This window comes from Myotis yumanensis, unplaced genomic scaffold (genome assembly GCF_028538775.1).
Source record: "Myotis yumanensis isolate MYYU_CA2020_CCGP unplaced genomic scaffold, mMyoYum1.0.hap1 SCAF_6, whole genome shotgun sequence".
In the NCBI taxonomy this organism is placed as follows: Eukaryota; Metazoa; Chordata; class Mammalia; order Chiroptera; family Vespertilionidae; genus Myotis; species Myotis yumanensis.
In genome coordinates this window covers 59503242-59517542 of record NW_027223757.1, presented here as the reverse complement: position 1 = coordinate 59517542, position 14301 = coordinate 59503242, and the positions used below count along the sequence as shown (strand labels likewise).

Genomic DNA, 14301 nt, shown 5'->3' with positions numbered 1-14301 from the left:
TTAGACCAGTGGTTCTCAAACTCTTGGCCCTTTAAACACAGTTCTTCATGTTGTGACCCAAACATAAAATTATTTTCATTGCTACTTCATAACTGTAATGTTGCTACTGTTATGAATCGTAATGTAAATATCTGATATGTAGGATGGTCATAGGCGATCCCTGTGAAAGGGTCGTTCGACCGCCAAAGGGGTCGCGACCCACAGGTTGAGAACCGCTGCCTTAGACAGACATTATGTGCTCCCTGTTTTGAGTGGAACCATGTGTATAACACAGCATTGATATTATTCATATAAAAAACATTGTATCTGACAATATTTCTATTAATTATTACAGTAATTATAATTATGTGTGGAAAAATAACTCACTTGATAAAATGTAGAAGAAGATCAGTCACAAACTTAGCAGCTTTTACAATAGGGCTTCCAGGCTCATTAAATGTTCGAGTGTTATGCTCTATATATCGAACTTCCCACATTAGGGAAGAAACCCGCCTTTAAACAAAATACAGAAGGATTAACCTCATTATATTTAGAAATATAGCCACAAAATTTTAAACCAAGACATTGAAACTTTTCAAATTGCAGTCTTAAATCAGATATAAAACTCACACCTTAAAGTTATTTTCAAAATATCACCTCTTTAAAGGGGAAAAAATGTAGTAACTTTATATATTTGCATAGCATATGTCTGATTAGACACACTGTGTCTAATCCACAATGTTCCTTCTTTATGGAGAAAGACTGTCTATAGGGAGAGTAGCAGAAGGGAACTGGAGTTTTTATTTTTAGCTTATTCCTGTCATATATGGTGTCATTTTTTATAATAAGCATATCTGACATTTATGTGAAAACAATTTTCATCTAATTATATTACTGGCAATTAAATGACATGTAAAAATGAAAAGCTAATTGATAGCCTGCTTATGTGATATAAAAATATAAAAACACAGTAATCATGTTAGTTTACCAAGAAAAGTAAGTATATGAAAATTATTTTTAACATTGAATTGACATTTGGTGTTTATTATTTTATTTCTTAAAGTAAAGAAAAACCAAAGATGACTTCTAGAATATTACTGAAGTGTGAAAAAAAACTATATGGAATTTTAAAAATTTATAATTGTGGATACAAAAATGCTTCTGTGGATTTAAAATAGCAGTCACAAGGCTAATTCTAATAATAAAATCACAGGTATCTTCAGAAAACCCTACAGAAAACTGTGTGTAAAATAAGGTATTAGATTAATACCAGCAGGGCAAATTGACAGTAGTTTAATGAAAGACTAAAAGAAGTGTTGAAGAGGAAAATCATAAACTGTAAGAAGTCTGAAGCCAATAAGTAACAGAGAAGCAAAAAAGTTTAAACAGTGAAATGGCACTTATGAACATAATTTGGGTCTGTAACCATATTATCAGAAAAACAGGTAGTTTCAAATTTATGTAAGGATTGTATCCCAAAAGATGTTTTCCAAACTTGATTATTATTAAGCCAGGCTAATGCCAAAAATTCTATTTAAGCTGCAATGTACTTGATATGTATACCTTAGCAATTTTTATAATGAGCAGTATTTCTATGAGAAAGTATACTTATAAAAACAGTGGGAGATGCCGTAAGTTTATCTTTCTAGCTGAAGTCTAAAAACCATTGTATAAGAACAATTATTTCCCCGTTACCCTCCATATCTTGTTCCATCTTTGAAGCACTAGGTATAAGTCCTAAGACTTAGCAATTTAGGGGGACTAGGAGAAAGAAGGCTATAGTTAATAATTTCTTCTCCATTTATTCTCTTAAGCTTCTGACATGTAGAGTTAAAAATTTAAAGAAATGTGCTACAAGGGTAAGATAGCTGGGAGCCACATTATCATTTCCTATGCTTTTGATAAATATCAATGAAGCAACAGTAGAAACACCTAACAAGATCAGAAAGGTCTTCAGAACCTGCAATCTAATGTCTTAATTTTCTTTTATTCTGGTGGTTCTTAATCAGGGGTGATTCTGCCCCCCACCCCCTCCGGCCATTGGCAATGTCTGGAGACATTTTTAGTTTTACACCTAGGGGCTGCTATTGGCACTTAAAGGATAGAGGACAGCCCCAAATGCCAGTAATGTTTTTATTGAGAAAATCTACTTTTGTCAGAAAAGAATAACAAATGGCATTTTCAGTGCCAGGTAAACAAAGTACCAAATTAGAGTTATACTTTAAGTAATAAAAATAATGGAAAGCACTAATTTTATGTAGAAAAATATGAATAAAAACTTTCCGAATTTAAATAAATAAGAATGTAAAGAACTGAAGTAATATAAAGCTGGTCAGAAAGAGAAAATTTTAATGTAGTATTATCTGAATTAAAATGTTGTTGGCCTGTCTAGCAAGTCATATAAGAAAAATGAAAACAAATATGATTTCATTATGTCAAAACTATAGACTTAAATCACTTTTTGACAAGGTATTTTAGGTAATAAACCTAGAAAGCCTGTCTGAGATTAGAACTCAACATTTATTGAAATTAACAGGAAGGTGATGATGCAAATTAAAACTGTCTTTAAAAAAAACCTCTAATAAGGGGAGAGGAAGGCCTACATTCAAAAAAAAAATAAAAAATAAAAAAACAACAACAAAAAAAACCTCTAGTTATATTTCAAGCTAACCTATAACTATGAAAAATGAAAATTCAGGATAGGTCTTCATAAGCTGAATAGAAGCAAAGTAAGAAAAAAAAAAGACAAATTTTTATATTATTCTATGAAAAATCAATTACCCAACAAATATTTCAATGCAGTATATTGGAGAAAATGAAATACTTCAGCTTGCTTTATAAAATACAATATTAAGACAGTGAGCAGAAACTCATATTAGCAACTATAAGACCACCAGCAGCAACATTGCTGGAAACTTTTTAGAAATGTAGAATCTCAGGTCCTACTCTAAACCTTAACAAAATCCCAGGTGATTTTTATGTACATCAATGTTTGAGAAACAGTGCTATAGAAGATCAGTAAATGGAGGAAAGAATCATTTAGCTTTCCTTTGGTAGTAGCAAACAGTTCTAACCTGTAAAACCTGTTTTCCAGTCTTTGTTTAATTGTACTTAAATCTGTTGGATATGCCACTACAGTGCAATACATGGGATAGGCTTGCAGATCCACAGGAGCCACAAATGCTGAAGCAATATCTAAAATAAATAAGACAAATAAGTTTGTAAATTTATATTTGTATTGCTTAAAATACTTCATGGACAATTCTGCATGAATTAAGACTTAAGGTCTGATCCACATAACATTAGTCTGCCATTGTCTTTTTCATAGGAAATACATTAATTTAGCTAACCTAAATAAAAGTCCCATTTTTTATTATGTAGACAATTGCCAAAATTCTACAAAATTCTAGAGATATTTGTTATTCATGGGTTGCTTAGAAAAGATGACAAATAATATATATCTGACCTACTAAGGACACACACATTTCTCTAATTAAAACCTGGCCATTCCTGTATCTATGTTCTTGACATTCTACCAGCAACACTATAATAATACATTACATTCAAATGTTGTAACCTTTGATTTTCTCAAAACTTATCACCTTATCTAATCTTTGCAACATAATTCTATGAAATATTAGGCAAGCAGAGAAGAGAAAACAGATACAGAAGTCTTTGGCTCAAAGTCACTGACCCAATGACACACAGTAAACTGATAAAATCTAGGCATATAACACTAATTAGCAGCTCCTTTTTTTGCTCATGTACACACCGTATGACGTCATGTACTTAAATCTGTACTAAAATTACTTAAGATAGTAATTTTAAGTCACTTTGAGACAATTTTTATGAAGTGTTGCCATTTTATAAAATACTTCAGATAAAAATATTATCCAATGTGTCTCCAGTGTCTTTAGCTCTTCTTATTCATGTTAATTTCTCCCTAGACTCTGAAACTGATTCCAGACCGAAAGAAGAGGTTGCTACAAAGCACCATACTAATTTAGAGTTACTCCAGATAACTTGTGGTCATTGTTTTTATTTTAGGAGGCAAAGCTATTATTATGTCCTTCTCCTATCCCCTTACAAATATTCTCTTATGCATATGCATTGTAAAGTTAAGGGAACTAGTATAGCTATCCAAATAATTATAATTCAGCTTTCAGACATTCTCTCCCAATTTACATCATGTCAGCCTGAATATGTCGAGGGTTTTCAAAATTGGGGTTCTGGAGGAACCAGATTGTTCAGAAATACCCCTGGCATTTCTGGGGGTTCTACTCTAAAGTCAGCTAGAGCAATCCCATTTATAACTGTTTTAGATATCTAAGTCCTGTGTAAGATCTCATTTTTTAAACTTCCATGTGAAAGTGTCTGAAAACCATTGACTTGATATTATGAAAGACTACTCTGTTTGCGTTTTTCAAGCTTTTCTACGTTGATGTGCTACTATTATCATTTACCTAGTGTCATCAATTGGTTTACTCCTGCAACAATTCTTTCACATTCTTCATCCCTGGGATTGGAACCCCATTCTCCATCAAGAGGTTTATAGATCAATGATCTGCATTCGACATCAGTTAAAGGAACACTGGTACCTAGTTCTTCAGGAAATACAGCTAAAATACACAGAAAGAAATACAAATTTAGTGAAAATATGTGGTAATCTCGTAATATTTAGGTTATCTTTAAAAATAGAATTGGTATTGTTATAAAACTAAAGTAAATTTTTATAATGATAAGTATATTCTTTATTTTCATTAAAGTATGTTCCAAGGGTCAATAAAACTTAAATAATTTTTTATTTTTTAAAGTATATTTTTACTGATTTCAGAGAGGAAGGGAGAGGGAGAGAGATAGAAATATCAATTATGAGAGAAAATCACTGATCGGTTGCTTCCTGCATGCCCCCTACTGGGGATCGAGCCCACAACCTGGACATATGCCCTTGACCGGATTCGAACCCGGGACCCTTCAGTCTGCAGGCAAACGCTCTCTCCACTGAGCCAAATCAACTAGGGCGTAAATAATTTTTTAAAACGTTTTAATTACTTCTCCAAATTTTTACCTCACAATTTGCTTTATTATCATTTACAGGTAAAGTAGAAAGTATTTCTATAAAATGAGGCAAATTTAAAAGTTATCAATTATTTCATAATATAATCTCCTTATGTATTTTGATAAAACATACATAAGGTAAAACTGAACTAGAGTGGGATTTTTTGGAATACTTCAAATAAAGCTTACATTTTCAAAAATGTAGGAACAGAGAAAATTATGAATACTGATGGATAATTCTTATGCTTATTGCTCTTAAATGATGGTTTCCTTAATGAATGCCCAAATCTTTAATAGAATCTTTAACTGAATCTTTAAGAGAATTATTAGGGGTTTATGATGACCTAAGTCTATAAATCTCCAAAGTAATTTTTTCTTTGAACTAGACCTAAATTAGAGAAAGTTGTGTACAAAATTTTTCCTCCTCACAAAATGCAATTAAACTCTACGGGTACATATGTAGGTGTATCCAAATAGATAAAAAAACAACAAAAATGTACCCTCCACATACAGATATACTTAGGCAGGAAACAAATAGTATCTTAATGGCACCAATTTATTTCAATAAACACCCGAGGCATTACAACACTAATTAGCAGCTTCATTTCTTTCATATTCATAATAGTGCAATGTGACTTCAAACTTTCACGAAGAAGAACAACAAAATCAGAATATAAGCCATGTAACATAGTCACAAGTTGATTAAAACATTTTAAAGTTTTAAACAGCTCTAGACTAGCAGTGAGATGAAAATACACTTCTGGTATTAAATTTTTAAAGTGATAATTTCTAAGAAAAACTAGTCTTGGACAATATTAGCATGATTTTCTCATTTCTAAGGTTTATCATATTGGGTTTACTTTCTCTAAGTTATATTTTTTCTCTAACTTCTTAGAATACAATAACTAGTGAATATTCATAAATGATTATTTCTACTATTTCGCAAGTCATATTTTCTCCTTTTTAAAAAAAATCTTTTATCTGATAGTAAAAGTAGTATTTTAAAAAAATTGAATACAGAATAATGTAAAACATAATTTATGGAAGTCCTCATTATCCTTGCCCTTTATAAATGATCCTTATTAATAATCTAGAATATATATCCTTTTAAACATTTTATGCATATACAGTAAAATGTGTGCTTTTTTCTTAAATTGAAACAAAGATAGGTAATGAGGTAGAATGAAAATACAATCTCAAGTATTTAGCCATACTGGCCTTTTCTCAGTTCCAGAAAGATGTCCTACTCACTGCCTAAGGCTAACTCCCAAATCCCAAGGCTATGTGTCAGGCCATATATAAGGTGACAGTTATTATATTATTACTGGTGGCCTGGTGCATGAAATTATGCACATTAAAAGTGAATTAATTAGAGGAAATATTTTAATATTGTTATTTGCCCTTTCTCTATAATAGAAGTGTCAAGAAATGAAAGAAAATTAGTGAAATGTATATGAAAATCTCCCTCCTGTCAGAGTCTGGGGCGTGCCGAGCCGCCTAGAGTCAAGTCCCCACCCACCACCTGCATGTGCTTCGAAAACGCAGGAGACCCAGACCCAGCCGGCCCCAACCTCATTGGGGGAGACCCAGACCCAGCCGGCCCCACCCCTGTCAAGCCCCGCCGGGCAGGGGACACAGCCTCAGGTCTCCTGGCCTGGTGCCAGGGCGGGGTCTGAGGTCTCCCGAACCGGCACTGGGGCAGAGGGCACTGGGGCAGAGGGCACGGCCTGAGGTCCCTCATCCCGGCCAGGTGCCATGCAGCCTCAGGTCCCTGCTGTCCAGTCGTTATGTTGCAGCATCCTGGCTAATTTGCATATTCCTCTATTATACAGATAGGTTAATTGTAATTACCTACTCAATGAGCCCTTACACGTGTCAGGGTTCTATAATAAGTTTATTAGACATATGGTGTCTTTTAATCCTCACAGAAGCCCCATGGGAAGGTATTAGTTTACATAATTTCAAAGGCTGAATCCTAAGAATCTGGTTTGAAGACTTTAAGGAACTTGCCAAGATGGAATAGACAGAAGATGGTAGAGCTAGGTCCTAGCTGCTAGGATATGAATCTATGCTGTCTCACTCAAAAGCCTGAACTTTTTATATTATGTTATACTCTTAAGTATTCTAGAGTTACAAAGATAACATTTTAGGAGTGAATAATAATTTGCAAAACATTTCATATTTAGCTGTAATTAATTAACTTCAATCTTCCCCGTTAGATTATAAATTCCAGTGGGCAAAGATTATGTGTATCTTGTTCACTGCTATGCCTTTAAAGTCCAGGTCAATACAACCCTATGCAACAGCAAATCAGCAAATCAGCAAATCAGGTATCTTATTTAAGAAATTAATTCCATAATACACATCTGAAAAGCCTAACATACACTTACCATTATTAGGTATAAGTTCCATATCCCAAGGGCTCATCTTTTCTGTATCGCCATTATCCCAGCTTAAAGTAAAAAAAAAAAAATACTGTTATTAAAAAAACGTAAATACTGTTATGCAATTTTTAAAATAAAATCGTGTCATAAAAATAATTGCTTCCGTGTTTAAAAGAAGAATCTCTATCACTTTATGGATAGACTAGAGGCCTGGTGCATGGATTCATGCACACTGAAAGGAAATTAATTAGAAGAAATATTTTAGAGGCTGGGGAGGGATCTCGGGAGATTGGCCAGTTGGGGAGGGACTGTGGGAGGGCTACAGGGCGTGTCTGGCCCTTCTCACTCAGTCTGGACCAGCTGGACCCAGCAGCAAGATAACCTACTGGTCAGAGCATCTGCCCTCTGGTGGTCAGTATGCGCCATAGTGACTGGTTGAACGGTCAAACACTTAGCATATTAGGCTTTTATACAGAAAGATGGGGAAAACATTCAAAGCAACTCAGGGTGCACTAAAATACAATAAACACTTCCTTACCAAACATTATAGCACTGAAACAAACTATCAGGGTACTCATGTTGAAGAGGTTCCTGGCTTTCAATTGTTCCAAACCACCAGGCATCATCTATGACTGATCTGAAACGGTCACCTGGACAAGAATAAAAGCCATCTCATTATTCTGAAATGTAAAACTGCTATCGTTGCTCCTTTATCCAAAAGTATACCCTTGAGATACTTAAACTGCCTGTATGATTTCAGAAGTTATATAAAAAGTGACATACAAACTTCAAAATAAGTAAATAAATCAGCAATACTGGGGAAAAGTTATTTAATAAGCACACCTGAAGTGTGACTTACCAGTTTCCAGTACCATTTCTTACATTTTATTAGGTAAGGAGAAATTCACTCTTGCCTCAAGCATTTTTAACAATCTAGAATTTTTAATTCATAAGGACTATGTCAAAATTCTTCATTCAAATAAATGTATAGTTTCATAATTTCTGCTCAACAAATATTTATACTCTATCCTTTAATTTCTTATTTCCTATAGCCAGGTTCCTTTAGCCAGCATTCAAGAGTCCAGCCTAAAAATAAAACCAAAAACAAAAATCCAAACTACCTTCCTTCACCTCAATTACCCCCAGCCATAACACTCATGCATACTTTCCCTTTCCTATAAAAAAATAAATGAAAAAGAAACAAAAACAACTAATCTTTGTAAAACAGATTCACTCTTTACCTTTCCTTCCTTACCCAAATGCAAATTAGGGAAACTGACCTAATAAGTTATCTTCTCAGCTTTCCTCTATGTCATATGAAAACTACAAACCACTCTCTTCCTTTTTTGACACATTTCCCCCTTCCCTGGCTTTCATAGTACTTTACTTTAGTAGTTAATGACTTTTCTCCTGAAAAGCATAGGTTGAGTTCAAATAACTTACCCATGTGACTTTGAACAAATTAATTAGTATTTGTTTGTTCTCATTTTTTACCAGAAAGGATTTAAAATGTAAGTTTAAAAATTCAAAAAGAAGATAAATTTATTGATAAAAAAAAAAAAAAAGCTGGAGCCAAGAGTACATGTTGTTAAGTTATACATAGTCTCTCAGTGGGTATACACCGGGATCCAAGTTTAGATTCAAGCATTCTAACAGCCAGTGTCAAGACAGAAATATGAGCTATCACTATATTTGAGTCTCTGATAGTTCCTCAGATGCATGAGTGATACTAAGCTTAGTGAGAAGCTATATAATTTAATAAACAGCATTTTTTTTCTTTGAACCTCACCAAGGATATATTTTTTGTTTTATTATTTTAGAGACAGAGAGAGAGAGAGAGAGAGAAACATTGGCTGATTGCCTCCCATATGAGATCAAGCCCACAACTTAGGTATGTGCCCTGATAGGGAATCGAACCCACAACCTCTTTTTTTCTTTTTTTGGTGTACAGGACAATGCTCCAACCAACTGAGCCACATGACCAAGGGTAATAACCAGCATTCTTGACACCAACACCTTACAGTAAATATAATGATGAGTTTCATATAGGTGTACCGGTTACTAATGGCAGATTTTATAATCAAAGAAAACACGATAATTTCAAGAGAAACATCAAAAGCGCTTTATTCAAAGTAATGTCCATCACTAGCTACACATTTCCCCATCTTTCAGGTAATTTGTGGATAACATCCCGATAGAACTTTTCTTGTTTTGAGGTAAACCATTCAGAGACCCAATTTTCCACTTCTTCGTACGTTTTGAAGTGCTGCTGAGAAAGTGCATGTGCCATCGATTGGAAAAAGTGGTAATCTGAAGTAGCAAGGTCTGAAGAATATAGCGGGTGGGTTAATACTTCCCAGGCAAGATCTTTTAACGTGTCTTTAACTGGTTTTGAAGTTTGTGATGGTGTGTCATCATGGAGCAAAATTACTTTGCTGTGTCTTCTGACACATTCTGGTCATTTCATGATCAAAGCGTGGTTCAAATTGATTATTTGTTGTCAGTAATGATCAGTATTAACGGCTGGATTTAGAAGCTCATAATACACCACACCTTCCTGATCCCACCAAACGCAGAGCATTGTCTTCTTTCTGAAGCGATTTGGCCTTGCAGTTGATGTTGATGGTTGACCTGGATCAACCCATGATTTTGTGCATTTGGCATTCTCAAAATAAATCCACTTTTCGTCGCCAGTCACAATTCGATGCAAAAGGACTTTCTTTTGTGCCGTTGAAGCAACATTTTACTGATGACTTTTCGGTTTTCCATTTGTCTTTCGTTCGGTTGATGTGGCACCCAGTTTCCTTCAAAATCTTTTCCATTGCTTGTAAAAGATCAGAAATTGTTTGCTGAGCAACGTTTAATCTTTCTGCAAGTTGTTTTTGAGTTTGACACGCATCTTCATCCAATAATGCTTGTAATTGTTGGTCTTCAAACTTTTTTGGTTGACCTGGACGTTCTTTGTCTTTCACATCAAAATCATCGCTTTTAAAGTGTTTAAACCAGCATTCACAAGTACCTTGAGATGGAGCATGTTCACCATAAGCTTCTTGAAGTACACGATAACTTTTTCTTCAAAATTATGAATTAAAACTTCCCACAAATGGTTTTATTTGGCATGAAATTCCACATTTTTAGGCGTAAAAATATCTATGATGTTAACACCTTCAGCAAATTTGACATATGAAGTTTTGAAGCTTGCTGTCAGTACAACAAGAGAGCATAGATATCAAATCGCACATATATCAACATATGTGTAACTCCATCTATTGAAAAAAAATCCACATTATTAACCGGTACACCCAGTAACTATTTATGTTCCTAGATAGACTGATGACATTATTTTAAAGAGATAGAACTGAACAATGAATGCCTAACCCAAATGAATGGTACACTACAGTGATAACAATGAAGTTAAAAAAGGAATAGAGTCCACTAGTCAAAGTAAGCATTAAACATTTCTGAAGAAGGCTAGAGTAATTACTATTAATATAATTTTAAATAGCAGTTGTTATACAGATACATATACAGTATAGCCCTGTCCCACCAACATGCAGTTTCATTTTCTACAATTTTAGTTACCTGTGGTCAACAACAGACTGAAAATATTAAGCAGAAAATTCCAAAAATAAACAATATTTTAAGTTTTAAATTGTGCACCATTCTGAGTAGCAAGAAGCAATCTTATGACATCCCACATTGAGAGAGAGAGAGACAGAGAGAGAACATTCACTTTTATTACAATATATTGTTATATTATTCTATTTTATTACTTATTGTAGTTAATCTCTTTACTGTGCCTAATTTATAAATTTAACTTTATCACAGTATATATGCATAGAAAAAAAACTATATATAAAGTTTTGTACTATCTGCAGCCTTAGGTATCCACTGGGAGCCTTGAAACACATACCCGTGGACAAGGATTTGGCACTACTGTATCTTCAGAAATAAAAGACTAAGAAGTACTAACTTTAGAAGAAATATTAATCTATAAATTTGGTGGTGGTGCTGGTTATAAGATCTAAATGAGAAAATTCTGATGTACATCCACTTGAAATATCTCTGATTTTTCTAATGCTCACCATATTTGTCTCCTTAGTTTGTTATCAGCTCATTTCTGATATCTTTGTGGACATGAATATTTGTTCTGTAATTAATTGGCAGATGCATGTTCTTAAAAAAATAAAATGTACCTTATCAACCAACACATACAAATAATTTTTGAAACTCAAATGTACAAAATTATAACCAAAACCAAGAAAACTTTTAACTCTTACAACTTGAGATTTACTTACAAATTTCTAAATAATGAATATAGATCTATTTCTCCATTCACCAATTTTAGACATTAAGCACTAACCTCTATCCATACAACTGTATATAAAAGGTATATGTATTTTATTTAATCCATATTGTTTTTCTTTATCATGACTATGTAAATATTGTTTGCTCCTAAGTCAAGTTGCACACACTTGCTTTCTTGTATGTTGTATAATTGTTCCATTTTTTTAAATGGTTAGTTTTCTCTGCAGTTATGACTGTCTCTAACAGCTCAAACTAAAAAACACTCTCCAATTTAATTTCCCACAAAGTCAAACATGTTAGATAATTTATCAGTTCCATTTTGTTCCCCTGAAGACTGTATTCTTGGTAGACAATATCTTCTGATCTGGTTGTTTTATAGGCTTGCTAGACAGATGCTATCCTTAGACTTTTGTTGACTATTACTTGGGAATTCCTATCTGCTCTGAAAAAATTTCCTGTTCCTGTGGGGGGGTAGAGGGGGGAATTCCATATCTTTCTCTATCTTGGTTTACTCCCTTATTTTATGGAATACACCTTTCAAAACTTCCAGAGAAATGATACATGATACATAATTTTTTTGGTAACTCCCATGACCGTAATTTTGATAACTTGAATTTTCCTAATTTTTCCTTTTAGAAAACACATATAAATTTCCAAGTCCACCAAGCCCAAACAAAAAAAAGACAAATCATGGCAATGGCACTTGAGGAGAGATGGACTGATATATCAATTAACGTGCCTTTTCAAACCACATTATGCTATCTATAGAAGCACCACATTTCACTCCAAGATGACAAAGAGTGGCCTGCATGACATTTTTAAAAGAAATAATTTAATGAACAGTACATCCATTTGTACATAGATTAATGCATTTAAATACCTAGAAACTTTTAAGGATTTTAAAATTTATTTTGAGTTTTGATAACAGTATTAATGTTTAAGAATTACATAACAATTAACCGAACAAAAAATGTCAGTTTAACTTTAATCCCAGTCTAAATTATTATTAAACATTTTGAACCTTGAAGACATCTTTTGCTTCAATTTTGAATTATTAATATTTCTGAATAAAGATTTAAGTTAACAAACAAAACAGCTAAAGAATAGTTATAAAGAACCGTATAAGTTAACAAATGTAAGAGGAACAAATGCTTACAATTTCAGCATCAACTAAATTAAAAGCATTTCATTCATAAAAAAAATACTTAAAAGTATATGACACAATATTGTCCTTGCTATTAATATTCCCAGAAATGACAAGACAATTTCTGTGGTTATCTTTTCCTAAATAATGAAAAATATTAAATGATTTAATAGATTAAAAACAAACATCTATGGTTTCTAAAATTACCTACCTATATTCCACCGCCTATATCTGGCGTCATCAAATTGTTGTCTCAAGACTAGAAAATCTATTACGTCAGGCATATCATGGTATCTAATTACAAAGAGAAACAAACTGATTAGGTCACATACCTAAAAATATCTAAGAGACATTAAAATTTAACTGAATCTTGATAAACAATTTACAATACTAAGAAACTATTGCCTTTTTCAACAGTCCTTACTTCATGGTAAATGATCCGCCAGTCAGTTTACCAGTATCAGGATCTAGAAAAGCAAGTTTAAGGCAGCAAAGGGTAGGCAAGCCCACTTCATACTTTATGCCAACTATTTTCATCAGTTCTTGTTCCTGAGGAAGATACAGGAAATAAGAAACCATCTTCACAAAATAAATGAATTGCTAAACATAACTGAAAAAGCATCTTCATTTAAATCATGATATAGGCAATTACTGTGTGTGTGGGTGTATGTATGTATCCTATATAATAAAAGAGAAACATGTAAATTGAATGTCCCTCTGCTACACTCACCAGCCAATCAGGTGTGAGTATGCAAATTAACCCAACAAAGATGGCAGGTTAATTTGCATACACAGGCGCAGGGCGAAGAGCAGAGTGGGAGAGCTGGTGGAGAATGGAGCAGCTTGGGAAAATTGGCTACCCAAGCTGCCAGACAGAGAGCAGAGAGAGACAGCTGGTGGCTTGGAGGACTTGGCAGAGTGGGAGGCCATGGGACGGAGACAGAGTAGAAAGGGTAAAACCAAGACCACATGGAGCACCAGGAATTCTGGAATAGTAGTTTTGGTGGCAGCCCCAAGACCGGAAACGGAAGCCCAGAGCGCAGGGAACACCAGGAATGTTGGGAATCGTAGTTCTGGTGGCAGATGGATCTCCTAGACCAGTGGTCAGCAAACTGTGGCTCACGAGCCACATACGGCTCTTTGGCCCCTCGAGTGTGGCTCTTCCACAAAATACCGACTTCTGCGCATGGGCCACGAAGTTTCAATCGCACTGTACGTACGCGCCCGCACGTGGTATTTTGTGGAAGAGCAACACTCAAGAGGCCAAAGAGCCGCACGTGGCTCATGAGCCGCAGTTTGCCGACCACTGTCCTAGACACCAGAGCAGTGGTTCTCAACCTTCCTAATGCCGCAACCCTTTAATAGAGTTCCTCATGTTGTGGTGACCCCCAACCATAAAATTATTTTCGTTGCTACTTCATAACTGTA

The 14301-nt window shown here is 34.2% G+C and overlaps 1 protein-coding gene across 4 annotated transcripts in view; it reads right to left on the bottom strand.

Moving 5' to 3' along the window:
* Window positions 1–14301, bottom strand: part of PHIP (pleckstrin homology domain interacting protein) — a 157891-nt gene that overhangs the window by 19499 nt on the left and 124091 nt on the right. For all 4 annotated transcript variants that reach the window (XM_070418207.1, XM_070418206.1, XM_070418208.1 and 1 more), the window contains exons 26-32: window positions 13298–13422; window positions 13085–13167; window positions 7960–8071; window positions 7428–7489; window positions 4443–4598; window positions 3054–3174; window positions 367–492 (exon numbers count right to left, since the gene is read on the bottom strand). In XM_070418207.1, the coding sequence (XP_070274308.1) occupies window positions 367–492; window positions 3054–3174; window positions 4443–4598; window positions 7428–7489; window positions 7960–8071; window positions 13085–13167; window positions 13298–13422 (785 nt within the window). The remainder of the gene's footprint in view (window positions 1–366; window positions 493–3053; window positions 3175–4442; window positions 4599–7427; window positions 7490–7959; window positions 8072–13084; window positions 13168–13297; window positions 13423–14301) is intronic.